This window comes from Dendrobates tinctorius, unplaced genomic scaffold (assembly GCF_039654945.1).
Source record: "Dendrobates tinctorius isolate UK_male_01 unplaced genomic scaffold, ASM3965494v1 ptg000059l, whole genome shotgun sequence".
Classification (NCBI taxonomy): domain Eukaryota; kingdom Metazoa; phylum Chordata; class Amphibia; order Anura; family Dendrobatidae; genus Dendrobates; species Dendrobates tinctorius.
Genome location: NW_027361727.1, coordinates 17,802,701 through 17,827,987, shown reverse-complemented (window position 1 = coordinate 17,827,987; position 25,287 = coordinate 17,802,701). Strand labels below are relative to the sequence as shown.

The 25,287-nt window shown below is 43.4% G+C and overlaps 1 protein-coding gene across 2 annotated transcripts in view; it reads left to right on the top strand.

Moving 5' to 3' along the window:
* PC (pyruvate carboxylase) overlaps window positions 1-25,287 on the top strand; it is a 342,511-nt gene that overhangs the window by 304,965 nt on the left and 12,259 nt on the right. For both annotated transcript variants that reach the window (XM_073578487.1, XM_073578486.1), the window contains exons 11-17: window positions 14,218-14,362; window positions 14,490-14,579; window positions 15,162-15,383; window positions 17,722-17,878; window positions 18,605-18,845; window positions 19,869-20,118; window positions 23,777-24,021. In XM_073578487.1, coding sequence (XP_073434588.1) covers window positions 14,218-14,362; window positions 14,490-14,579; window positions 15,162-15,383; window positions 17,722-17,878; window positions 18,605-18,845; window positions 19,869-20,118; window positions 23,777-24,021 — 1,350 coding nt within the window. The remainder of the gene's footprint in view (window positions 1-14,217; window positions 14,363-14,489; window positions 14,580-15,161; window positions 15,384-17,721; window positions 17,879-18,604; window positions 18,846-19,868; window positions 20,119-23,776; window positions 24,022-25,287) is intronic.

The following is a 25,287-nucleotide window of genomic DNA, read 5'->3' as shown; positions in this document are numbered from 1 at the left end:
GTAAACAGAACACTTCTGGCTGGATTGTAAAGGAGCCGCGCTTGTAGACTTTCTTCTAGGAAATGATATGATCAGCAGCTATCAGCATAGCGTTATGGAAGCCATGATCTTATCAAAAAAAATAAATTGGACAGTTGATAGCCGAGTGTGTAGATTATTCCGAGGCATTTACTGCCAGGCTTCTCAGACACTTCATTTATAAATGAGTCTGTTGGTCTGGAAAGTGCAATTTGCAGGAGAGTAAACTGGTTAAAAAGCGGGCAGCCGTACAATTCTCACTTGGTGGCTGGAGAAAAGTGCTCTATATCCGCGCTCTGAACCTCCATGCCCGCGCTCTGAACCTCCATGCCCGCGCTCTGAACCTCCATGCCCGCGCTCTGAACCTCCATGCCCGCGCTCTGAACCTCCATGCCCGCGCTCTGAACCTCCATGCCCGCGCTCTGAACCTCCATGCCCGCGCTCTGATCCTCCATGCCCGCGCTCTGAACCTCCATGCCCGCGCTCTGAACCTCCATGCCCGCGCTCTGAACCTCCATGCCCGCGCAATCACTAATGTGCTGATGAATGGCAGAATCAGATTGTTATAGTTTATAGAGAATATCCTTCCTTCCAATAGCTAAAGTAGCTGTAGAAAAGCTCTTTCATCTAAGAATTCACATGCAGTAGACTCGGTATAGAAAGGATTCTTTACTGTAAGAGCATAAAGTCATGCTATAACTTCTAGCATTTTTTTTTTCGGCTTCTCTTTTCTTGCTCTTTAAAATCTCATCCACCATTTCAATAATTTATTGATTTAAAATATAACTAGGATTGATTCTAAAACCGGTAAGAGTCTGCTCTCTGGGAAAAACCCATCTAATCCGTGTGATCTGGAGCGCCGCTGTGCATGAATAATCAGTGCCCACTCAATATAAGAATAGGAATGCACTTAATTCAAGAAGAAATTTATTATAGATAACAGACGAAACACCGAAGAGAACAAAAGAGGAAATCTGAAACTGACGCAATCCTTCTATTCTTACAATATCCGTGGCTAAGCCATTATAATCCGGGTTTTCTTCAATGAACTGGCTTGTAATGAGTAGTTTAAATTTTTTTTTTCAGGTATAGTCTAGAGACGCAGATGTGCATAGAGCTTCAGAAATTTAAATATAAGAATATGTAAATCTCTTCAAATTTGTGAACATCCCGGGCCTCAAGTTTGTAATGTATAACCAGTACCGTATTTTTCGGACTATAGGACTTGCCTTACTATGAGTAAGACGCACCCCAGATTTAGACAGCATGCCTTACAACTTGTAAACGCAGGGAGAGGGACATGTATTGTCACGTAGTGTTTTCACCCACTATGATACCCCTTTCATAGCTCCAATACAGTATGATGCCACCAAAGTACATCCTGACCCACACTGACCCATTGTATAATGATTACGCAGTGACCCACCCTACAGTAAATTTCCCCCACACAGTATGATGTCCCTACAGTAAATTTCCACCCACACACAGTATGATGTCCCTACAGTACGTTTCCACCTACACAGTATGATGTCCCTGCAGTACATTTTCCCAGCACAGTTTAATGCCTTCACAGCACATTTCCCCACACAGTATGATATCCCTACAGTACATTTCCCCCACATAGTATAATGTCCCTACAGTACGTTTCCCCCACACACACTATTTCCCTACAGCACAATTTCCTCACACAATATGATGTCCCTACAGTACATTTTCCCCACACACAGTTTAATGCCTTCAAAGTGCATTTCCCCCGCATAGTATAATGTCCCTACAGTACGTTTCCACCTACACAGTATGATGTCCCTGCAGTATATTTCCCCCACACAGTATGATGCCTTCACAGTACATTTCCCTCACACACAGTATGACGTCCCTACAGTACATTTCCCCCACATAGTATGATGTACCTACAGTACATTTTCCCCACAGTTTAATGCCTTCACAGTACATTTCCCCGACACACAGTATGATGTCCCCACAGTACGTTTCCCCCCACATAGTATGATGTCCCTACAGTACATTTCCCCCCACACACAGTTTAATGTGCATTTCCCTTCCACACAGTATGATGTCTGTTATGAATGAGTCACCGTAGGAGGCAAAAGCAGAAATACAAGCCAAGTCCAGAAAACCAGAGAAGTTGGCAACTATCAGATTGCAGACCCCTGAACCTATCAACACAACTAGCAGTAGCCGTGGGGGGTTCCTACGATGCCCTAGACCCCTTGATCACAGCCGGAGAGATACATAGGCCTAAAGAAGGAAAGGGGAAATCTAACTGCCCCAGAGCAGACCCCAAAGCAATAGGCAGCCCCCAACTTATAATGACGGTGAACCAAGATGAAAATACTAACACAGACAGAAAGATAGACTGAGCAAAGACGGGGCCCCAAAACTACCTAGATAGGAAAGGACAAGGAAGGCTGCTGTCTGCAATCTGCCAAAATCCTATCAAAGACATAAGCCAACCAGCTGATATGAAAAAGGCCCTGAAGCAGCTAGGCTTCAAAAACTGAATCAGCACTCAGGTATTTTCAGAAGACAGAGCTAAATGAATTCAGCACACCCCAGCAGGGAATGGCAGAAATCCAGAAAAACAAAGCAAAAACAAAGTCAAAGCACAAAAGCAAAAGGCCGAGCAGCAAACTTAGCTTTGGAGGAGCAGGAATTCAGACTGGTCTCCAAGGATCCCACAGAGAAATCACCCGCAGGGCAGAAGGGCGTCGACAGCCTTATATCCAGTCCGTAACTCCACTCAGCCAGTCGTCATCATCAGCGTCAGGTGTTTGACAATCAGGCTCACTACCTTTCTTTACCAGAAGAGGGAGTTCCTCGGGCCTCAGTAATGAAGGGGAAAATGAACTCACAACAGATGTCCCTACAGTACATTTCCCTCCCACACAGTATTATGTTCCTGCAGTACATTTCCCCCACACGGCCCTTTTGGGCCGCGGGGATACTCGGTACCGGGCCGGTGTCTTAAAGGGATGTGTCACAGTGGCAGCAGTGGCCCTGGGCGTCCAATGGCAGGGGAAATATTTACAAGAGAAATAAGAGTTTGTAATAAAGTGTTTGTGACGCCACCTGTGGTTTCTGGTCAGAGGTGACCAGCACTGCAGTGTAGATCCTCTGATGGTGGACTGATGGTGTGATGCAGCAGAGTTGGAATAGCTCTCCACAGGCAGAGTGTTTTGGTCCCAGGGCAGTCGTGGGGGAAAAGATGTTGTATTTGGTATTGGTAGATGTAGCAGTGCTGAGTAGGTGTTGCAGAAAGAATTCAGAGGACACCGCTGAGTGCAGATCCAAAGCTTTACTCACCGTTCTCAAGAGCCGGTGATGCCTGCTTGATGCTGCATCCTCCAGGTGAGGGGTCTAGCAAACTTCCAGTCAGATGGAGAACACCTTTCCAGAACTCCCTTCAGTGTGTTCCTTTCCTGGCCATCTCCCTGTGCTGATTTCCTCCTTTCTCCCTCCAAGCAAGGAGAATTGGAATTACTAACGCAGGAAAAGAAATATGATGTCATTGGAATCACTGAAACTTGGTGGGACGATACACATGATTGGAATACAAGACTAGAAGGATACAACTTATTTGCAAGTAACAGACTTGATAAACGAGGAGGAGGTGTCGCATTGTATGTTAGAAACGCATATATCTGCACAGAGATTGAAGCTTCAGAGACTGGGAGTTCTGTGGAAACTGTTTGGGTAAGAATACAAGGACAGAACAATGGAAAGGACACCATTGTAGGCATTTACTACAGGCCGCCTGTGCAAGCCGAAGATATAGATGAACTCTTTATGCATCAAGTGGCCAAGTTCTCTAAAAAATATGACATAGTTGTCATGGGAGATTTCAACTATCCAGACATTTGTTGGGAATCTTTCAGGAAAAACTAACAGGTCAAGGAAATTCTTATCCTCTCTTGCTGACAACTTTATCTTCCAAAAGGTAGGGGAGAAAACAAGAGGAACTGCTACCTTGGATCTAATCCTTATAAACAGGGAGGAAATGGTTGAGGAGGTAAAAGTGGCTGGGACCCTAGGAGGTAGCGACCATGCTATTTTAGAATTTTCAATAACTAGAGGAGGAAGACCTGTGAAGACTCAGACGTCAAGGTTAGATTTCAGAAAGGCAGATTTTAAGGGATTCAGAAAGAGAATTGGAGCGATCCAATGGCTGGATATCCTTAAGGACAAAAATGTCCAGGAAGGATGGGAAATCTTGAAAAAAGAAATTCTCAAACCACAATTGTTAACAATTCCGAAAAGAGGGAAGAATAGGAAGCATTTAAAGAAACCAGGATGGATGAACACAGAACTTAAGCACATGCTAAAAAGGAAGAAGGAATTGTTTATAAAATGGAAAGAGGGAGGCATATCTAAAGAAGAATATAATGCTGTCTGCAGAACCTGCAGGGCACAAATCAGATTACTAAAGCTGACAATGAATTGAGGCTTGCAAGAGACCTCAAAAGCAATAATAAAGGATTTTGGGGATATGTCAAAAGTAAAAGAAAAGTCAAAGATGCCATAGGATTTTTTACAGGATGAAAATGATGAAATGGTAAGACAGGATGTTGAGAAGGCCGAACTTTTAAATTCCTATTTTGCATCTGTTTTCTCTCAGAAAGGAAATGTAACATCAACTATTCTTCACAGTCCTATTAAGGAAATAGAAGAATCCAGGATATCTATAAACAGAAATATAGTGAGGAAACACTTAGCTAACCTAAATTAATTCAAGTCTCCGGGTCCAGATGAATTACACCCCAGAGTACTGAAGGAGATAGCAGAAGAAATTTTTGAACCCCTCTCCATAATCTTTGAAAATTCGTGGAGAACAGGAGACGTCCCAGAACACTGGAGAAGAGCAAATGTTGTTCTTATCTTCAAAAAGGGGAAGAAGGTGGACCCAGGCAACTATAGGCCGGTGAGTCTGACTTCTATACCAGGAAAGATCTTTGAACAAATTATTACACAACATGTATGTCAGTACCTGGATAAGGATGACGTGATTAAACAGAGTCAGCATGGGTTTGTAACTAATAAGTCATGTCAGACTACCTTAATTTCCTTCTATGACAGAATCTCTGATAGGGTGGATCAGGGAAATGCTGTAGATATAGTATATCTTGACTTCAGCAAAGCATTTGACAAAGTATCTCATACAATCCTTATTGAAAAAATGACTAATTATGGAATGGACAAGGCAACTGTTGTGTGGATTCATAACTGGCTTAGTGATTGGACCCAAAGAGTGGTTGTAAATGGCTGCACATCCAGTTGGAAGAATGTCTCAAGTGGGGTACCACAGGGCTCTGTCCTGGGCCCTGTATTGTTCAACATCTTTATCAACGATTTAGATGAAGGAATTGATGGTAAACTGATTAAATTTGCTGATGACACAAAGCTAGGAGGGATAGCTAATACTAGAGAAGATTCAAAAAGATATAAACTGGAGCAGGGGGCAGCAACTCTCAGAATGGTTTTTAACAGGGAAAAATGCAAAGTACTACATCTGGGCAATAAAAATGAAAAAAAGCATATACAGAATGGGAGGAATAGGGCTAAGCAACAGCACATGTGAAAAAGACTTGGGTATACTAATAGATCACAGACTGAATATGAGTCAACGGTGTGATGCAGCAGCAAAAAAGGCAAATGCAATTCTAGGATGTATTAACAGAAGCATACAGTCTAGATCACGTGAAGTCATTTTTGCCCTCTACTCCTCTTTGGTCAGACCTCATCTGGAATACTGTGTCCAGTTTTGAGCACCACATTTAAAAAAAAAAAAAAATGGTGACCAGTCTGCAAACCCTGTCTTATGAGGAAAGGTTGCAGGATTTGGGAATGTTTAGCTTGCAAAAGAGAAGACTGAGAGGAGACTTAATAGCTGTCTACAAATATCTCAAGGGCTGTCACATTGCAGAAGAATCATTTTTATTCTCATTTGCACAAGGAAAGACTAAAAGCAATGGGATGAAACTGAATGGGAGGAGACACAGATTAGATATTAGAAAAGACGTTTTGACAGAGTGATCAATGAGTGGAACAGGCTGCCACGAGAGGTGGTGAGTTCTCCTTCAGTAGAAGTCTTCAAACAGAGGCTGGACAGATCTGTCTGGGATGATTTAGCGAATCCTGCTTTGAGCAGGGGGTTGGACCAGATGGCCCAGGAGGTCCCTTCCAACTCTACAATTCTATGATTCTCCTGTCCAGCACCTTCACAAACAGTTTCCCAAGCCAGCGGACTCGGATCTTGGCGGGAATAACCCTAGGTCCATGGATCCTATGTGTCTGCCTTTTCAGCGATGTATTTGTTGATTTGGCTGCAGCACTTGCATTGCTTGGAGCCTCTGGTTTATCTAGCTAAGTCCGTTGTTCACTCCACTAGTTTTGGGGCCAGTCCCTATACTGCAACCTGATCCCTCCAACTGACGTGGAACGAGCCCCACAGACAGTATGGTCGCTGTACTGTGCCTCTAGGATCCCTTCCCCTTTCAGGGAGCTTCCTTCTATTCTTTCCTTTCCAGCAGCTGCTTCACACGTCCTTCCACTTCCTCCCCTCAGGGCGGACTCCTCACTAAGCTCTATTCTCCCGCTCTCATCCTACTAGCTCCACCCACCACCCAACACCCTTTAACACCCAGACAGGGTTGAGATCATCCTCCTGTAGGGTACATCCAGTTGTCCTACTGCTATAGAGTGTGTGTTGTGTGCAGATGTAAGAGTTCTGTCAGGTGCCCCCACCTTACCTGGGGAGTGAGATACCACACCTCTGGGTGAGGTTCAGTACCTCTGTGGCTATTGATCCCTCAAGGTCGCCACAATGTCCCTACAGTACGTTTCCCCCACATAGTATGATGTCTCTACAGTACATTTGCCCACAGAAAGTACATTTCCCCCACACAGTATGATGTCCGTACAGTACATTTCCCCCACTGTTTAATGCCTTCACAGTACATTTCCCCCCCACACAGTATGATGCCCCTACAGTACATTTTCCCCCCACACAGTATGATGCCCCTACAGTACATTTTCCCACACACAGTTTAATGCCTTCACAGTACATTCCCCCGCACATAGTATTATGGCCTCCCACAGAGTTCACCACTATGATATGATACTCCCACAGGCCCCTCCCCCCATGTCCCACCCCCAAAACAATGATGCCCCCAAAGTTGTCACCAACACCATAAGATGGTCCCCACAGCTTCCTACACAGAATGATGCCCAAAGTACTTTCAAAAACATAATGACTGACAAAATGAAAAAAGATACTACTTGCCTACAGAGTGATGCTTTGGTCTGTGCATGGCGTGGACTGAGGCACCGCGCAGCAGGCGCAATATAGTGATGTAAATGCGCCTGCTGCAGTGAGACTCCGAGTTCAGATGCAGACAGAATGGTCGCACGGGGAGGGTCAAGGACTCTGACGCTGTTCTAGTCTCTCTGTGCTGACCTCGGTGATTGGCCGCGTAGGTGACGTCCTCTGCAGTTGTGACATCACACCAGCAGCCAGTAAACAGAGACTAGAGCAGCAGCAGAGAGGCAGTCCTGCATTTGGGAGGGCAAGTAATATCCCGCTTTCTTTTTTTATCCCAGTGCAAGCCGTAATTGGCCAGAAACCTAAAACCAAAAAAACAGCCGCAGTCTTGGGAGCATTTTAAAGGGTTTCCTATGAGTACACTGAATAATGGATCCTGGTAGGATATTTAACAGTTTAATCGCATGATTGCGTATTTTTTCCGTTTTTTATGCGTTGGAGAAATAAAAATACATTGACCATGTCGTTTACCAAAAACCAATAATAAAGTGCCGTTTTCCACAGTTGTTATTTTTACATCATACTTTACACTTTTTTTAAAACTTAAAATGCAAAAATGTACAGTTTTTTTCTGTTTTTATAAATTTGTCCTGCATGAAAGGTCGTGAAACTTTGCAAATCACTTTATTGGGAGATTTGTCATCATTCATTGCAAAAAATAAAAAATTGCATGTAAGTGGTTTACAAACCGCAGTTTTTCCCAGTCTATTTGTCTGCCTATTTGATATCAGAATGTAACAATTTGGAGTACAGATGATTGCAGTGATAGGGACAGCACCTTTCTGATCTTCTGAGTGTTGTGCTTATCAGAACATTCCCCTGCTTCAGGCTTATCCCAGGAATTTGGAGTACAGATGATGGCAGTGATGGGTTAGGTCATCCCCTTTGTCTCTCGCCAACTCTGGAGATAAGCTAGGGCAGGAGATTGACCTCATAAGCCCAACACTCAGAGGGAGGAGACAGGTGCTGACTAGTGATGATGACGTGCTGGGATTAGGTGTTAGCACCTGAGCAGATAACAGAGTGACTTTGGCATGCTCGAAAAATATGTTCGAGTTCCCACAGCTGTTCGACTAACAAACTGACGATCCTTACATGTGTCGCAGCTGTCGAACAGCCGTGAGACATGCAGCTGCGTGGACTTGAACATTTCTCGAGCACGCCGAAGACACTTGGTTAGCACCTGAGCATGCTCTGATAATACCTTGTCCCAGCACATTCGCTCATCACTAGTGCTTGACTGATCACTGCCATCATCTGTACTCCAAATGAGTACGTTCTAATATTAATGCAGGGAAATGGACCAAGGAAAATCCAGTGTTTCCAAGTCACTTATATGCATTTTTTTTTTTTACAGGGATGAAGACAAAACCACTAATAAAGTGATTGGCAAAAGTTTCATAACTTTTTTTCCTGTTGCACAAAAAAGTACCAGACTTTTTGGATCACACCGAAGCGGTCACTAGTCTTTTGCCTACTTTTATACAATGGCATCTTTGACCTCCGAACAGCTTTATCGTAGTCGGGGAAAGTAAGGTAATTGGTGGTCTGGTCCTCCAGTGTGAGGACTTTTATCATCCACCCGTATCTCCGCTTCCTTGCCCACTGTGCGTTTGTGTTGTGGAGCGGGGGCTTCTGATAATGGCTTATCAAGCAGGAGACGTGTACATTTAATATCCGTGTGACACGAGTCAGTGAACGAGTCACTCGATCTGCTTTGATTTCCTACTCAAATCCCGGGATCTTGCGCCGTGTTCGTCATCCGAGAGTGACGACGTGCCATCATAAGCTCGATTTACACGTGAAATCTCCGTGACTGCTGCCCGTCTCCCGGCATAAGCAGCTCGTCTGAGCCCGATCTTCTAGGACCCCCTCTCTCTCACGCTGCCCCCACGTTTGCAGCCCCGGCCTAATCATTGCGGCTCTAATTAGCAGGTCTTTGAGCGACCGCGGTGATGCAGTAAGCGGCTCCCCGGAGTCCAAGAAATGGGACATTGGCGTCATCCTGTGTGTCCCAGTCTCAGTCTTCTATCAAGTTTTGTTTTCTTCCCTCCTCATCCTTTCTTGCCCTTGTTCTTTCACACCATATTTTCCATCTCCGATAATATTCTGCTACATCTAATGAAAATGCATTCAGTAAGCTCGTGTCGCAGCACAGAAATGTCTGAGGTGCACGGCAAAGATTGTAAGAATCATAGAATCATAGAATCATAGAATCGTAGAGTTGGAAGGGACCTCCTGGGCCATCTGGTCCAACCCCCTGCTCAAAGCAGGATTCGCTAAATCATCCCAGTCAGATGTCTGTCCAGCCTCTGTTTGAAGACTTCCATTGAAGGAGAACTCACCACTTCTCGTGGCAGCCTGTTCCACTCATTGATCACTCTAACTGTCAAAAAGTTTTTTCTAATATCTAATCTGTGTCTCCTCCCATTCAGTTTCATCCCATTGCTTCTAGTCTTTCCTTGTGCAAATGAGAACTGTTACACTGTGCCCCGGAAAAATGGTCTTCCTTTGTGTAGGTCTCTCGTATGTTACTGTCAGAAGGCGACCTTGGAGTGTAATGGGGGCCGCCGCCGCCGCCGCGCACAAGTTTTCTGATAAATTTCACTGCAAACTTTTGTGATATTTCATCCCCACGTGTGGACCCCTGCTCATAGAGGTGTATAACCAACTTTTTTTTTTTTAAATCTTTAATCATTATACAGCTTTTATAGGGTTTGTCCACTACTGTCATGTACTGTAGATGTCCTATTTTTAGGACAGAAAAAAAAAAGTACTTGGCACTCCAGAATGAAGATGATCTTTATTTGCAATGCAATAAAAACAAAAAACTGTCTTATACTTAGTCCTTCATCAGAAACTAATTGCCATTGGACGAATAGGGGATATAACCAAAGGAGAAGCATTATAGAAGGGCCACCTTAGTCACAATGGGCGAGGCTTCTCCTCCTGGTTATGTCCCCTATTTCACCAATGGCAATTCATGTCTGATGAAGGTCCAAGGATAGGACTGATAAAATATCGTAAGGCAATCCAACTAAAACTTTTCACCTCGCCCATTGCGACTAAGGTGGTCCATCTATAATGCTTCTCCTCTAGTTATATCCCCTATCAAACCAATGGCAATTTGTGTATAGGACTGAAACTTTGCAAGACAATACACCAAAATATTCTATTGTTTCGATCCTATACTTGGACCTTCATCAGACAAGAATTGCTATTGGCTAAATAGAGAATATAGCCATAGGAGAAGTCTTGCCAAGTGTGACTAAGGTGGCCCTTCTATAATGCTTCTCCTCTGTGGTTATATCCCCAATGGCAATTCGTGTCTGATGAAGGTCCAACTATAGGATTGAAACAATAGAATTTTTTTGTGGATTGCCTTACAACGTTTCAGTCCTATACTTGGAACTTCAACAGACACGAATTGCCATTGGTTCAATAGGGGATATAACCAGAGGAGAAGCATTATAGAAGGACCACCTTAGTCGTCACAATGGGCAATGTGAGAATTTTCAGTTGGATTGCCTTACCATGTTTCAGTCTTATACTTGGACCTTCATCAGACATGAATTGCTATTGGTGAAATAGGGGATATAACCAGGAGGAGAAGCCTCGCCCATGATGAAGGCCCAAGTATAGGACCGAAACAGTAGAATTTTTTTTTTGTTGGATTGCCTTACCACGTTTCAGTCTTATACTTTGAACCTTCATCAGACCTGAATTCCCATCGGTGAAATAGGGGATATAACCAGAGGAGACGCCTCACCCATTGTGACTAAGGTGGCCCTTCTATAATGCTTCTATTCTGGTTATATCCGCTATCGACCAACGGCAATTCGTGTACGATGAAGGCCCATGTGTAGGACCAAAACAATAGAATTTTTTTTGTTGGATTGCCTTACAGTGTTTCAGTCCTATATACTTGGACCTTCATCAGACAGGAATTGCTCTTGGTGAAGTAGGTAATATAACCAGAGGAGAAGCATTATCTTAATGAGTCAAAGCTTCTCATTTTGTTAGATGCCCTATTTGACAAATGGCAGTTCGTGTTTGATGAAGGTGCAAGTGTAAGAACGAAATGTTATCATTTTTTGTTAGATTGCCTTAAAATAAAATTGGAGACTAAAAAAATAAAAAGTACTTAGCACTCCAACATGAGGAAGATCTTTTCTTCAAATTTTATCTATTGCACGTGGAACAATTCTTGAGCCCCCTTCACCTAATAGGAGAGCCATATATCCTTGTACCTTATTTTTGCCCCAGCTCATCAGCTGTTTCCGGTGCTGATGTGACAAGCTGCCCAGCACTACTGCGTCAACTGTATAGTGACGGCAACCGGAAACTGCAGATATGATCCTAATTGAAGAGGGGATGAAAGTAAATTACCCGGCCGTGTCCACTGTACTGTTGACGGACCTGTGCTGTGCAGCTCCGCAACTGATCATATCCAGGTGTCACACTGCCACCAATCTGATATTGAGGACCTATCCTGATGATAGGCAACCAGTATAAAAGCAATGGACAACCTCTATAAGAGCATAGCTAAATATTTTTTGGTAGATGATGGAGGTGGAAGTTTAAATAGTGAATATATACACATGGTCAAATTGTTGGTACCCCTCGTTTAATGACAGACAAACCCACAATGGTCACAGAAATAACTTGAATCTGACAAAAGTAATAATAAATCAAAAATCTATGAAAGTCAGACATTGCTTTTCAGCCATGCTTCCACAGAATTTAAAAAAAAAAAAAAAAACTAATGAAATAGGCCTGGACTGAAATGATGACGCCCCTGAAAATGTGACAAAAGGGACATGTTACATCGCGGTGTGGCCACTAATTAGCATCACAGGTGTCTACAATCTTGGAATCAGTGAGTGGCCTGTATAGAGGCTACAGATACTCACTGTGCTGTTTGGTGACATGGTGTGTATCACACTCAGCATGGACCAGAGGAAGCGAAGGAAAGAGTTGTCTCCGGAGATTAGAAAGAAATTATAGACAAACATGTTAAAGGTAAAAGTTATAAGACCATCTCCAAGCAGCTTGATGTTCCTGTGACTACAGTTGCACATATTATTCAGAAATGTAAGCTCCATGGGACTGTAGCCAACCTCCCTGGACGTGGCCGCAGGAGGAAAACTGATGACAAATCAAAGAGACGGATAATACGAATAGTAACAAAAGAGCCTAGAAAACAGATTAAAGGTGAACTTCAAGCTCAAGGAACATCAGTGTCAGATTGCACCATCCGTCGTTGTTTGAGCCAAAGTGAACTTCATGGGAGACTACCAAGGAGGACACCATTGTTGAAAAAAAATCATAGAAAGCCAGACTGGAATTTGCCAAACTACATGTTGACAAGCCACAAAGCTTCTGGGAGAATGTCCTATGGACAGATGAGACAAAAACTGAGCTTTTTTCAAGGCACATCAGCTCTATGTTCACAGATGGAAAAATGAAGCATATCAACAAAAGAACACTGTCCCTACTGTGAAACATGGAGGAGGCTCTGTTATGTTCTGGGGCTGCTTTGCTGCATCTGGCACAGGGTGTCTAGAATCTGTGCAGGGTACAATGAAATCTCAAGACTATCAAGGGATTCTAGAGAGAAATGTGCTGCCCAGTGTCAGAAAGCTTGGTCTCAGTCGCAGGTCATGGGTCTTGCAACAGGATAATGACCCAAAACACACAGCTAAAAACACCCAAGAATGGCTAAGAGGAAAACATTGGACTATTCTGAAGTGGCCTTCTATGTGCCCTGAATCCTATCAATCCTATTGGGCATCTTTGGAAAGAGCTGACACATGCCGTCTGGAAAAGGCAACCTTCACACACGAAACAACTGGCGCAGTTTGCTCTTGAGGAGTGGCCAAAATACCTGTCGAGAGGAGCAGACGTCTCATTGACAGTTACAGGAATTGTTTGATTGCAGTGATTGCTTCATAAGGTTGTGCAACAAAATATTAAGTTAAGGGGACCATTATTTCTGTCCAGGCCGATTTCATGAGTTTTATTTTTTTTTAAATTCTGTGGAAGCATGGCAGAAAAGCAATGTCTGATTTTCATAGATTTTTGATTTATTATTACTTTTGTCAGATTCAAGTTATTTCTGTCACCATTGTGGGTTTTTCTGTCACTAAACGAGGGGGACCAACAATTTTGACCACATGTGTAACAAACTTGACATAAGTCAATAGTACAAGTGCATACAAGAAACTTTGTAGTATATCTTTTCAGAGAAATATACTTTTGTCCTCTTATGAGACACTTTTTCTGGCTCCTCTCCTGAACTTATCGTTGAAAAACAGTTAAAACCTGTCGTATTCAAAACACTGAGGGAGCAGACTACAGTGGGCTATTGAAGTCTAGAGAAGGTAGGGTGAGGAAGAAGGAAGAGCACTGTGAGAGATGCACACACAGATGATGCTTCTGATTTCCAGTAAGAGTTCAATGCTGGATTCACAGGTACACTGCTCATTACTGCTGTATAGTGCCTTGCATTTTTCTGCTGCTGCTTCTCAACATCTACTATATAGAGACAAGAGAGTAGGAATCCCTCATGTCTGTGAGCTGTGTACAAGATACATCAAAGCAGTTTGTCTGCACCCACTAGCTCAGAAACAACTGAAAATGAGACAGAGCAGCAATAGAGGTGAATAAGGCAGAAGACCAGACATGAAACAAGACAGCTTATGCTAAAAAAAATTCACCTGGAATGACGGTTATGCTTGACGATCTGTGTTTATGGTACAGTGAATTTCTTTCTTATACTCATTTTTATTTTTCTTGTGTTTTTTTTTTTCCATGTTTTCATTAATTCTCTTGAGGTTTTTTCTTTGTATGTTTTTCTCTAGACAAATATTCCCTTCTTGCAAAATGTCTTGAATAATAATCAATTCCTGTATGGAACAGTGGATACCCAATTTATTGATGAAAATCCTGACCTCTTCAACCTGCGACCTGTGCAGAACCGCGCACAGAAGCTCCTTCATTACCTAGGTGAGAGGAACGACATATGCACGGGTCACACGTGTGTTAATGCACATATTGAATGTAGACGGGAGCGATGGAAAATTGAAAAGGGCAATGAGAGCAACGACTGACATTGAACAAATGTCTTTTTCAGGTCACGTGATGGTAAATGGACCAACCACTCCCATTCCCGTTAAAGCCAAACCATCTACTATAGATCCCGCCATTCCTCAAATACCAATGAGTAAGTAATATGAATTTTTTTGTACCCTTTTTTTGTACCCTTTTTTTGTACCCTTTTTTTGTACCCTTTTTTTTGTACCCTTTTTTTTGTACCCTTTTTTTTGTACCCTTTTTTTTGTACCCTTTTTTTTGTACCCTTTTTTTTGTACCCTTTTTTTTGTACCCTTTTTTTTGTACCTTTTTTTTGTACCCTTTTTTTTGTACCCTTTTTTTTGTACCCTTTTTTTTGTACCCTTTTTTTTGTACCCTTTTTTTTGTACCCTTTTTTTTGTACCCTTTTTTTTGTACCCTTTTTTTTGTACCCTTTTTAGATTAATATGCAATGTGATATCCTACTGGGTCAGTAGACTAAGACCTTGGTACTATCAAAGAAATTAGCTACAGATATTTCTTTGGCCGTCGTAGTGTTCCCTGTGACCAAAGCTTTTAAAGCGCCTCTGTATAAACCGTGCATTAAAATTAAATTGGTTGCTGACGATTCATGTATGCTTTGTCAGTAATTTGGGGGAGTCACTAGATCTTTGCTGATATTTCAGGAATTCTCATTTTTCAGGATTTTATCCTTTTATTTTCCCCATTTAAGGCGAGCCACCTCCGGGGTTCAGGGATATCCTTCTTCGTGATGGTCCAGAGGGTTTCGCAAAGGCCATCCGCAAACACCGTGGACTTCTGCTCATGGACACCACTTTTCGAGATGCCCACCAGTCACTACTTGCTACACGCGTTCGTACTCACGACCTTAAAAAGATCTCTCCGTTTGTCTCACACAATTTTAATAATCTGTTCAGTTTGGAAAATTGGGGAGGTAAGGATCCTCTATGATTCGTAAATCTATGAAATAAAAGTAACCTATGTCAACTGGGAGTTACCATTTAATTCTCCATGTTTGTATTAGACCTTAAAGGGAATCTGTCACAAAGTTTTTTTGCTATGTGATCTGACAGCAGTATGATGTAGGGACAGACACCCCAATTCCAGTGATATGTCAGTCAGATTACTGGGTGCAGCAATTGTGATAGAATTATAGTTTTCTCTGCTACAGATCTAGCAGTTCTTTGCTGCTGAGCTGTGTAAAACTCCGCCCACACCGCCGATTGGCAGCTTTGTGTACACTGTGAGCAAGCTGCGAATCAGAGGTGAGGGGCAGGGTTGGACCAGGAAGCACAAGACACATAGTCCTGTAGTGCTAATTTGCTGCTGATAAAACACTGATTTTATTGAAACAGCAAAACACAGTCTTATAAGTGACACATCTCTGGAATCAGGGCCTGTGCCACTATATCATGCTGCTGACAGATTCCCTTTTAGTGGTTGGACTCCTCACTCTTGGAAAAAAAAAAAAAAAAATGTTAGAATGTGTTCTATGTGGATTTTGTTAAGGGTTTGTGGGCAAATCAATGACGCTTGTATAGGAACCTTTTGGCCATGATTCATCAGTGTTCTTTTTGCACATTTGATGTCTTAAATTTAGGGGTTTCTTTACCCATTTTTAATGCTCTACATTTTAATCACCCTGTTCAATTTCCAGATGTTTTTTAGTTAATTCCTCACTGGACATTTTCCGAAATGTCAGTAAATTTTTGCAGTTGTACTCCATTACCACAGTAAAGTACAAAATCTGTCTAATCTTTTTTTTTTTTTGGTGGCGTTTAAGATTGAAGTCACATTTTAAAGCTTATTGAAGGGGGCGTGTTTAATCAAAAAAGGGGCAAGAAAAAAAATCTTTGCATTTGCGCCAAATTCATCAAAAACGGTGTGCCATTTTGATGAATTTGTTGAAGAAACGGTCTACATTCTAAACAAAAGCTGTGACTAAAAAAGTGACAAGTGGAGGCGGTCGTCAAAAACCGTCAGAATGAATAGGGTAACTGCTGCTTTATTGCATTCATTTTGGTTTTACTCTGCAACGCAGCTGCATTTCACAGAAAATGTCCTTTGAAAAGTTGGCTGTGGGCTAGATCTTGGAAGACTAGACTAAGAGGCTGGTTTCTGGCATCTTCTCCATGCCTCCTTAGTCTCAGAGATGTCTCAGTATAAACAGACATAGGAAGAGACCTGTCAGTCAACTAGAGCTGGGCGGAGAGAAGCCACCTGGGACTGGCCTCTTGGACTAGGAGAGAAGCCACCTGCGACTGGCCTCTTGGACTAGGAGAGAAGCCACCTGCGACTGGCCTCTTGGACTAGGAGAGAAGCCACCTGGGACTGGCCTCTTGGACTAGGAGAGAAGCCACCTGGGACTGGCCTCTTGGACTAGGAGAGAAGCCACCTGGGACTGGCCTCTTGGACTAGTAGAGAAGCCACCTGGGACTGGCCTCTTGGACAAGGAGATAAGCCACCTGGGACTGGCCTCTTGGACTAGGAGATAAGCCACCTGGGACTTGGCTCTTGGACAAGGAGATAAGCCACCTGGGACTCGGCTCTTGGACTAGTCAAAGACATATTGTCCCTGGCCAACCTTTGAGAGTTTTTCTCTGAAACGCATGAGTCCGCATTAGAGACTCGTGAGTCGATATTGGCTTTTAGGATTGCTACTTCCTATAGGTGACACTAGAGTTCTAGTCCTCTTCCTCTCTGAAGAGACAATATTTCCCAGAGGAGTATTGCGGCTTAAAATTCTCCTCACCTTGGCATGTCAGGCTTGATATGTCACTCTCCGCAGGGAGAAACGTTAACCTTTGGATCTCAGTTAGACATCTCTCACACAGCCATACCAGATCTCACGCTTTGCACTGATGAGGGGCAGTACCCCAAAATACAGTGTCTGCAAATTGAGATTTTGGCTTTTTTCCTAAGTCATGTGAACAAGGCTCGTTAGCGAGTCGATATTGACTTTTAGGATTGCTACTTCCTATAGGTGGCGCTAGATTCTAGTCCTCTTCCTCTCGGAAGAGATAATTTGCATGTTTCCCAGAGGAACATTGCAGCTTAAGTCTCCTCACCTTGGCATGTCAGGCTTGACATGTCACTCTCCACCAGGAGAAACATTACCCCTTTGGATCACAGAGTAAAAGAAATACACTGCTGCAATAATGGATGGAGTTATCGGAGCCGTGTTTTGAAAATGTTGGGTAACCGGTCACAGAGGTCCTAGTTTCAGGACAATGTTTGGTGGAACATTGACTATTGTTTTGTTCTGGTTACAGGAGCAACGTTTGACGTCGCCATGCGATTCCTTTATGAGTGCCCTTGGAGAAGACTGCAAGAGTTAAGGGAGCTCATCCCAAACATCCCCTTCCAGATGCTTCTCAGGGGTGCAAATGCTGTGGGTTATACGAACTACCCCGATAATGCCGTTTTTAAGTAAGTTTCATGGTAAAATAGTATATACAGATGTGTCCTTCTTTAACTTTGCCTTTAAACCCATCCTATCCCAAGAAGCGTGAAACGAGATGGCGAGTAAGGCTATGTTCACATTGTGTTTTATGCTACCGTCAGTGGCACCATTGGGGCTTTCTTCTGAAGCCCTGGAGAATAGGATTTGGACATCTGCGCTGATGGGGCCATTGGCTGATCATTTTTAGCAGTATCCGCCCATCTGAAGAAGACATCAAAGAACGGTCGACAAAGTTTTGGTGCCATCTTCAAGTAGGCAGATACTCATGAAAATAATCCGTCAACAGCCCCTTCGGTCACAAACATCTGAATCCCATTTTTCAGGGCTTGAGACCTAAGCCCCAATGGAGCCAGTGACAGTAGCCTAAAACGCAATGTGAACATAGCCTAAATAGATCATCTACATCCAGCAGATGCCTCAGACTGATACATTAAAAGTTTACTTGTCTCTGGATGGGGTGCGATGTCCTCATTGTTTTTATGATGACTTCGGCATTGGTTTGTCAGTGTTTTTGATTTCTGGTAAAACACTTTGAAAAGTTGCAGTATTTTGCCACATTTTGTGTTTTCATGCCAGGCCCGGCAAGATCCACCAAAGTGAAGCCCCTTAGTCCTGCAGACCCCCATCTTTGAGACTATAGGTTTAATGCATTTCCAAGAACAAAAGGTTTAATTGTTTTTTTTTTTCTCCAGGTTTTGTGAAGTAGCAAAGGAGAATGGAATGGATATCTTCAGGGTGTTTGACTCTTTGAACTATCTGCCTAATATGATTTTGGGAATGGAAGCAGCAGGCCAAGCAGGAGGCGTGGTGGAAGCTGCCATCTCATATACTGGGGATGTGGCGGACCCCACTCGTACCAAGTACACATTGGATTACTATGTAAATCTGGCTGAAGAGCTTGTCAAAGCTGGAACACACATCTTGTGCATCAAGGTACTGTACAGAGAATTTTGGGGGAATGTATTAACTTTTTTGTGTGAAAAGTTGATCTTATATAGTATAGTGATTCGTTCCCTACTGGTGGTCTACAGCGTGACAATGGGAAATAATGACCAAAGTCTACTTGTAATCTATTGCTACAAATATATATTAAATGGAAATATACACAGGATTCCAGAGCAGGAGAAGTAAGCTGAGCAGCAGTACTCAATGTCAGGAGGCAGTTACAAAAGCAAAAGGGATTTTAGGGTGTATAAAATCTTGTGATCCCAATGTCTTGTTCCCTCTGTATAAATCACTGGTGAGGCCACATCTAGAATATGGGATCTAGTTTTGGGCTCGACAATTTAAAAAGGGTATTGGAAAGTTATTCGGTTCGAAGGCAGCAGCGAGATTATTACATGGGATGGAGGTTAGAAAGGTTGGGCTTGTTTAGCTTAGACAAAGACACCTGAGAGATAGTGACGAGCGAATGTGCTGGGATAATGTGTTATCTGAGTATGCTCATATGCTGACCGAGCGTCTCCAGCGTGCTCAAAAAATATGTTCAGTACACCGCGGCTGCAGGTCTCGCAGCTGTTCGACAGACGCAACACATGGAGTGATTGTCTGTATGTGTTGCGTGACGTGATTTATTCCTTCCAAGGACTATGGAGCCCTCATTATGTGTGGAGGGAAGGTGATCCCGGCAGCTGAATAGGAAAGGGTTCTTTACAGTTAGAGCAGTGAGACTGTGGAATTCCCCGGAGGTGGTAATGGCAGATACTTTATTAAAGGGCTGGATGATTTTCTCACAACTAAAAGGGGTTATACATAATCCAGTGATAAAGACTGTATAACTGGTGGAGAAAGGTTGACCTTGATGGACCGGAGTCTCTTATCCACCTAGGTAACTAGGTGTCTGGAATGTATTTTTAGACCTAAAATGTAGAAGGAAATGTGTAATTCAAACTATTCGTACCGGTTTGCGTCGTAGCCACCCCCCAAAATCTTAATATCTGCTTTTTTGACTTCTAGGACATGGCGGGATTGTTAAAGCCTGGAGCTTCGGATTTGTTAATTCGAGCTCTCAGAGACAAATTTCCAGACATCCCAATTCACGTGCACACCCATGACACAGCCGGTGCCGGGGTGGCCTCCATGCTGGCATGTGCACAAGCCGGAGCGGACATTGTGGACGTAGCGGTTGACTCCATGTCGGGGATGACTTCTCAGCCCAGTATGGGGGCTATGGTGGCATGTACAAAAGGCACAGACCTAGACACAGGTAACTGTGTGTAAAAGCCGAAGATTAATATCCGTGTGTCAACCGATTTACTATAGCATGCGACCTATACATGTAGACTACAGAACACCTTGTATTCCATAGCGAGGTGTCCTGTCCTGACAATTTGGACAGCTTTCGGCCAATTTAACTTCCTTCAATTCTTTTAGAATTGTTGATTTCTCAAAAAGCAAACTTTTTTTGTTGGGGCTCATGTCTGTTTCCATTTACAATGCTATGTGAATATTATACCTATGGGAGAGCCTAATTCAAAGGATATGTCACGTGCTCGGCAGCTTTCTGTAGTTTTGGTACAAGCAGTATTTTATCAGCAAGAGATTATCTCTGCAGGACTATGTTATGAAAAGGTCACCGAGGAGGATGACCGGAATAGGCTAGGCCACAAGGAAACCAGAGAGGTTGGTAACTTAGCGGATTGTAGAACCCTAATCCTAACAACACAACTAGCAGTAGCCGTGGAGCGTACCTACGATGCCCTAGACACCTCGGCACAGCCAAAGAGTTAACTAAGCCTAAAGCAAGAAAGGTGAAATCTAAACTGCCCCGGAGTAGACCCCAAAGGAATACACAGCCCCCAAACATATATTGTCGGTGAGACAAGACGAGACACAAACGGAGGCAGAAAATAGGCTGAGCAAATGATGGGGACCAAACTGACTAGATAGGATAGGAAAGGAAAGACACTGTCTGCAATCACGCAAAAACCCTAAAAAATCCAACATGTCTGATGTACAAAAAAACACTGAGGTCTCACCACCTTCGCTCACACTATATCAGCATTCTGGTATGAACTGGCAGCAAGCAAAAGAGACTAATATAACAGGGGACTGAACAAACTGACACAAGCTGTAACATATGGAGCGGGGTCCAGCACAGCCCCCAGCAGAGGGAGCAAGCTGAACCGTGAAAGCAGAAAAAAGCAAAACCAGATCAGAAGCAAAGGATTGGCAAATTAACAACTTAGCTGAAAAATGCAGGATCAGGCAGGAGACAGCAGACCTCAAGTTGCACAGGAAGAACTAATCAACAGCAACAATTGAGGGACATCTGCTCACTTAAATACTCCCAATCAATAACCCCAGATCTCCAATCATCATCATCAGGTGGCAAACCTCTGTCAATCTGGCCAGCTCCACTACCCACAGTAACCACCAGAGGGAGCCCCAACTCAGAAGAGAATTCACAACAGGACTAGGCATCACATTCACAGCAGTCCAGCTAATCTGTGTGACCCCGCCTCCCCACCACTGATAGGAAGCTTGCTGCCAATCAGTGATGTGGGTGGAGTTATACAGTGCTTAGCATATACAGCAGAGAAAACGGGGATTCTATCAAAACTGTAACAAGCAGCCCAGTAAGTGACACATCGCCGGAATCAGGCTCTCTGATTCCGTAGCAAAAAACCCCCACTATACTAGACTAGCTGAAGATGTCCATATTCATTTTTTTTCCATCTGACCAGATACTGACATTAATAATGTAGTACAGAAATCTCGTACTCCTAGCTACTGTATACATACATAGCCAATCACTGACTGCAGGAGGCGGCGAGAGGCAAAGCAGTTCCCTAATACACAAGCAGAAGATGCCCCCGTTCTTTTTTAGTTTCGTCCAACCAAAATAAAGTTATAAATGCAATATATAGTATTGATGAACTTCCTTTTTTTTCTATTATCTTTGCCATTCGTCTGGAAAAAAAAAATAAAAGCTCCGATTCTGGAGGGATGGTGCGGTACTGAAAGCAGCAGTAGCACGACTCCTTGTACAGATATCCATAGCTGGCTATTTTCCGCTCACGTTAATGAAGGCACTTCTGCTACAGATCCTTAAAGTGTTATCCTTTACGTATGTAGAGAATCCCCTTTTATAGTGGCTGCGTATTAACGTCCCCCCTGTGCTCTCGCTGGCATTCGCTTTGGCAAGCTGTCTGGGCTTTAAAAGCAACAAATTGCAAGCGTTACATGTGCCCTGGGAGCGCTGCCTCTTAAGCAGTGATTAGCAGCTGGCATTGGACCCTGTTTAAAAAGCCTAGCGCTGGCACGGCGGGCGTTCTGTTCGGTTACGTCGCAGCTTAACCCCTTTTGTGCCGCCTACAAGTTTGGAGTATAGGTTCAATAGTGAGATTTCTGCTCGATCGGCAGTTTTAGCTTTACGTAGACTTATTGTATGATCGCAGTTAATCTGACGTTACGTTTAAAAAAAAAAAAAAAAAAAAAAAAAAGGTCTATCAAGAAGTGGGGTGAGCCAAATGATAAAAAGGTATCCGATATATTAACTAGGGTTGTACACAAAAAGATGCATTAAAGGGAATTTGTCAGCAGGTAATATGAGAGCAACGTGATGTAGGGAAAGAGAACCTGATTCCAGGCTTATTGGTAGTTTTGATAGAATCTCTGGTTTTCTCTGCTGTAGATCTATCAATGCTGAGCTGTGTATAACCCCACCCACACCACTGATTGGCTGCTTCCTGTACACACCGTGAGCAAGCAGCCAATCAGTAGTGGAAACTGGGTTACACAGATTAGCCTGCATGTAAGACCTTGTCCTCTACTGCTAATCTCCTGCTGATAAAACACTGATTGTATTGAAACTGCAGCACGCAGCTTAATAAGTGACACATCCCTGGAAGCATGGTCTCTGCCCCTACATTTTTCTCTGATTACAAGGAATCGGTCAACAGGTTTTTGTTATTTAATCAGTCACCCAGGCAGGGAGGAGTCCAAAGAAGGGCTTTTCCCATTTCAGAAAGCCCCTGTCCTCCGACTGCAGTTTGTTTAAAAAGAAAAAGAGAAAATCTGTCTTTACTCACCCTGCCCAGATCCAGGGATAAGTATTCACAGCTGCTCACTGTGTGCGTTATTTTCTGCAGCGCTGATGTCTCATCAACATCACTGCAGCTCTGACTTTTCATGCCGTCAACTCAAGGGGGAGCTACTGCACTCACTGATTGGTTGCAGCGTCGACGACATGACGGCAGCGCTCTAATCATTAACCCGGCACTAGGAGCAGTGGTCAAGACTCAATTCTGGACCCTCCCCTAGTAGATGATGTTACGGAAGTGATGGATCCCGTCTGTTTAATTCCAACCACTGATCCAACTGTTCTCGGTGGTGGTAAGACGCTGTCAGATGACTCAATCAGCGGCCCTGTCATACAAAGCGCAGAAACGCTTGGCCAAGAAGAGAACGGGAGTTGGAAGAGAGGTTGTTGGTCGAACGATCATTCAGCTGACATGTGTTTGGAGGGCCTTTATAGTACTAGAAGGGAAGTGGGGGATACAGTTCAATGATCTGATCACTGATTTCTGTGTAAAAATATGCCCTTCGTTGTGTTTCTACCTTGGGTATCAGAAATTAACCTGTTTGCTCGGGGTAGCGCATTCCAGAGAACTGGTACAGCATGAGAGAAGACTCGGAAGATGGGAATTGAAGGTTCGGAATATGTCGAAGATTGTTAGTGGTGTAGACAGGGATGAGATAGAGGAGATATCTGTAGAAAGCTTTGTAACACACATCAAGGTGAAGAAATGGAACAGTTTGTAGACCTTACCTTTCAGTAGTCCCAGACATCCCCTTTTTAAAAGGAAGTTTTCCATGATTTTCCTATTACGCGTTGTGTTGGTTCTTACTCTCTCCTTTAGGAATCCAGTTGGAGAAAGTGTTTGACTACAGCGAGTATTGGGAAGTAGCTAGAGGTCTCTACGCTGCCTTCGACTGTACGGCAACCATGAAATCTGGAAACGCGGATGTCTATGAGAATGAGATCCCCGGAGGCCAATATACCAACCTTCATTTCCAGGCTCACAGCATGGGTCTGGGGAACAAGTTCAAGGAGGTGAAGAAGGCATATGCCGAAGCCAACAAACTTCTTGGAGATGTTATCAAGGTAATAACTTGTCAGGTTATGTCTCCTATATGTGCGCTGCGATGGCTAATAAATCTACCAAAAAGGCTATTATAATGAAAGTACATGGTTTTATGTGACAGATATTACAGCTTGATAGACAGCGAGGCAAAGTGGATACCAGGTTTCCCTGCACACAGGAGACCATTGTGTCTGTCATTACTTTTACCAATACCGGCATTACTAAATGTCGCTGACATACATATCATGGTAATTTAATAAGTACAATACCTCATGGCTTACATGGGATTTCCCTTAATAAAGGGACTGCGATTCTTCACCTAAATAAATTTTTTCGAGAGCTCTGATTAGCAATGAAGCCCGAGGCGGAGAATGATGTGTAGCGGAGCCGCGATAAATCTAGATTTTCAGCAGAACAGCTTCATTCTATTAAGCATAGTTCTTTTTATGGTATATAATATCTTACCTGTCACCAGGTCAGAAGTGGACAGTTCTTGGTCTTTTATTCACACTGCTCGCCTGAGTAATCCAGTTTTTTTTTTTTTTTTTAAATCTGCCATATGGTCTCCAAGATATGGGTCTTTTCCTTTAATGCTAATATTTATGGTCTTTACGAGGGGGCGTGGCTCGCAGAGCAGCCTAGAGACACGCCCCTGAGGATCACTCGAGCCTTGCTACTTTGAATAAACATTAAAAAAACATAGAAGTCGCTGGCGACCCACCTTTCGACTAGTCCTGAGTGTTTTGCAGCCAATCCCCACATGATTTGTGGCGGTCTAACAAGAAGAAGGTGAAGATGTCACTCGAGCACCCGCTCTTCTCTGTGCATACCTGAGCACCCTAGGCAAAACTAATATAACGAGCGCTTCCGCTCATCACTAATATGAGCGATGACACATTCCACACCAAGTGCCTTGTATACAAACCACAGTCTAATTGCCAAACACTAAAGACCCCCCCACACATCTCAAGATGGGCCAAAAAATGATTGGACAACAGCCTCAAAAACATCACCGACTGCATCGACCGATATTGGGGGGGGGGTAATTAGCATGGCCGACTAGTGTTTTGACCAATTACAAACTTTCCTCAGGTTAGACAGACAGTCGTTCGTTTCACTGGGCCAGCCAGCAATCGCTTGTTGTGGTCAAAATCTGCCATTTTCAAAACGTCTGAGATGTTTGACCATCTTGTAGTAAAAAGTCCATTTCTCTGGCACTTTTTTTTTTTTGGAGGGTACAGAAACTACGATCAGCCCTTAAGAGAGGGCATATCATATGGTCTGTG